Here is a 3,294-nt window from a genome sequence, read left to right as displayed (position 1 = left end):
TATGAACATAGGGGAGCATGTGTCCTTGTTATATGTTGGAGTGAGGATAGGTATATTTATCAAATTTATCTGAAGATAACTGTTAATTCAAACATACCCTGAAATATTGAAATTCATATTAGCCTGGTTTCTGTTGCTATAACAAATAATTAAGATAATCAACTTATAAAAACAAAAGTGTCGTTCCTGACAGAGAGGTTTATAAGTCTCATTCCCTGGTGGGTTGAGTCTATTGATTCATTTCGTTTTTGTACCTCATGGTAGGGATGTGTGGTTGAACAAAGATACTCAGCCCCTGGCCAATAAATAAGATAGAAAATTCTGAGTGACTTATCTCTTTTATGACATGCCTCAAGTAAAGTAAGTATTGCCATTAGGCTCACTGTTTAAATGTCTCTTTCATTCCCAAGAGAACAATGATAGATATCAGGCTCTTGCCAGTTCTACAAGACTTTGTGAACAATTAAGATCAAACATGTAACATGCTTAAACATTTACAACTTGGAAAAATGTTAATGTAACTTAAAATTATGTTTAGCAATTTATATTTATATTAGATTTATGCCCTTATGTTAAAAATTAATTTGATTTTATTAAAAACTTCTATTTTTCTATGTAACATGAAATTTGAACCCCATATTTATTGAAAAGCTAGTAATATACTATAATGTTTTTGATCAGAATACTCCATTTAATATTATACTAAAGAATCATTATTATTCTATAAAGTCTTTCATAATAAGTGATGACTCTTAGAAAATATTCTTTTCACTAAGCTGTTTCTTCAGAGCACCCTTAATTTCATTATTCCTGAGGCTGTAGATGATGGGGTTCAACATGGGGATTACCACCATGTAGAACACAGATATCACCTTGTTCTGGTCTGTGGAGTAGCTGGAGTTGGGCATCACATAAATAAATGTGACTGTCCCATATAACAGAGTGACTACAGTGAGGTGGGAGGTGCAGGTAGAGAAAGCCTTGTGCCGACCCTCAGTAGAGCGCATCTTCAGGATGGTGATGAGGATGTAGGCATAGGAAATAGCAATGACAAACACTGTGATTACAATAATAGAGCCAGTAGAAAATGAATCAAGAATTATGAGGACACCATTATCAGAACAGGAGAGTTCAACTAGAGGGGTAAAATCACAGAAAAAGTGATTGATTCTATTTGATCCACAGAAAAGAAAAGAAACAAAGGAAAGTGTAAAGAAAGAAGCATGAATAAGGCCACCAATATAAGACCCTAAAAGCAATTGGATACACAGTTTTTTGGACATTTTGGCTGAGTAAAGCAGTGGGTTGCAGATTGCCATGAAACGATCATAAGCCATGGCAGCCAGAAGGAAACATTCAATAGCACCAAAGAAAACAGCTGAGCCAAGCTGGATGCCACACCCAGTGTAGGATATACTGCTCCTCTCCACCAGGAAGTTGACAACCATATTTGGTGTGACAGAAGAAGAGATGGCTATGTCAACGGAAGCCAAGTGGCTCAGAAAAAAGTACATAGGGTGATGGAGCTGGGAAGAGACTCTGATGAGAAGGATGGTGCTGAGGTTCCCAGACACAGTCACCAGGTAGATGCACAGGAAAATGATGAAGAGGATGACTTTAAGGACTGGGTCATCAGTTAAGCCCAATAAAATGAACTCTGTCACTGCAGTGTGATTCCCAGCCTGCAGGAAAGCCATAGGATAGTGTAGCTGCTGCCAGGTCAAGGCTGCGTTGGAGACAGTACAGGAGGGCATTTTTAAATGAGTAGTTTCACTTTCATTAATATACAAATAATGCAATTATATTTAAAGATGTCCAAGCATGTATAATTACTTACCTGCAAGGATGAGTCTACAATGTAAATGTGGTTAGCACAACACCCCTAAAAACTTTCTGTCTCATAAAAGTCTTTTTCTTTCTATGTCATGTTCTTTTACCATTTCCTTAAAGCAAAAAATAAACAGAATATCAATTAGAATGGCAAAAATTAATCAGTAGTATATTATAAAAGATGAATGCATAAACTGTTATAAGAAATACTTCAGTAGTAGCTAATATATTTACATACTTCTTTAAAAACAAACATGAATCTAAAGATCATGCATAGATATAAAACAGTAATTAATTTGAATGAAATTGCAATATTTTCTTATATATTTTTTAGATATGATGTTATATTTGCCTAAGATATTAACTTCAACACTATTTTTATAACTTTGAAAGACATTATTTCACTTTCATATTATTTATAGCTTTTAAAATCAGAATTAGAATCTTAACTGTTAGAAACCCACTACTTAACATATAGGTAATAATAAAGTTAAATAATAAAAATCTTAGACTCCTTTATATCAGAAAATATTGGTATAATCTTTTATAAAGATTGGTATAGTTTTTTAATAGAGTTTTAAAGCAGGTATTGTTTAATATTTTCGTATATAAACAAAGTTATTGCTCATATATCAACTAAACAGGAATTTTAAATTATTAATAAAAATATCCATTGAAAATTGTTAGATATATTTAATACATTTGAAAGAGAAAATGTTGTTTTACCATATAACGTGAAATATCTATCCAAATAGTATTTAAACAGCCTAACAGCTATTCAACCAATAACTAAGGCAATTTTATTTTGAGTATATAAATATTTTTCTTAGTTTATATATGAAAACCATTCATCCAGATTCATTATGAAAAGCCAGAGTCCTACTTTGAAATGAGAACTCATTTATCCTTCAGTGAAAAGTCAAGATTGCATGGTTATGTAGTCATCTTTTAGTGTTTGTCTCCTTTGAGGATAAATCCCTGAAGATGTTAAGATTCAAATGTGAATTCTGAAGTATCATGGAACATTATTATTTCCTGTGGTGGATAGTGAGTCAATACATGGGCTAGAATAACCAAGCTCCCAAGATCCTGCCCATTCTCAAGAGATCAATTTATTATTTTGTTTTCTCTTAGGTGTTCATGTACAGTCATATAGGGTTTGTTTATTATATACTATATCATAATACAAAAAAATTATTAAAACAATTATTTCTAAGTTTACACTGATATTTGTATTAAATAAAAAATGTTATTCTTAAAGTATAAAAGTTAGACCTAGTTTCACTCATTCTATATGTTATTTATAAATAAGCATTCAAATTACCACCTTTAGCTTATTCCATCAAGTACCCCAGAGGAGCAGAAGTGAAACTTTATATTAACTTAAAATTTAAATAACAAAAATAGACATTTCTACCATTGCATAAGAAGGCAGAACATGAATGTTTTAAAATTCCACAGTGA

At 32.0% G+C, this 3,294-nt stretch overlaps 1 protein-coding gene across 1 annotated transcript; it reads right to left on the bottom strand.

Annotated features, from left to right (window-relative positions):
• Window positions 1-752: 752 nt before the first annotated feature.
• Window positions 753-2,734, bottom strand: LOC110324313 (olfactory receptor 510). The gene is made up of 2 exons (XM_021201771.2): window positions 2,714-2,734; window positions 753-1,726 (listed from the first exon to the last, which is right to left on the bottom strand). Exon 2 carries the CDS (start codon window positions 1,695-1,697, stop codon window positions 753-755), a length of 945 nt encoding a protein of 314 aa, XP_021057430.1. The 5' UTR covers window positions 1,698-1,726; window positions 2,714-2,734.
• Window positions 2,735-3,294: the final 560 nt, after the last annotated feature.

This window comes from Mus pahari, chromosome 1 (genome assembly GCF_900095145.1).
Source record: "Mus pahari chromosome 1, PAHARI_EIJ_v1.1, whole genome shotgun sequence".
In the NCBI taxonomy this organism is placed as follows: domain Eukaryota; kingdom Metazoa; phylum Chordata; class Mammalia; order Rodentia; family Muridae; genus Mus; species Mus pahari.
This window is presented reverse-complemented; position numbering and strand designations above follow the sequence as displayed.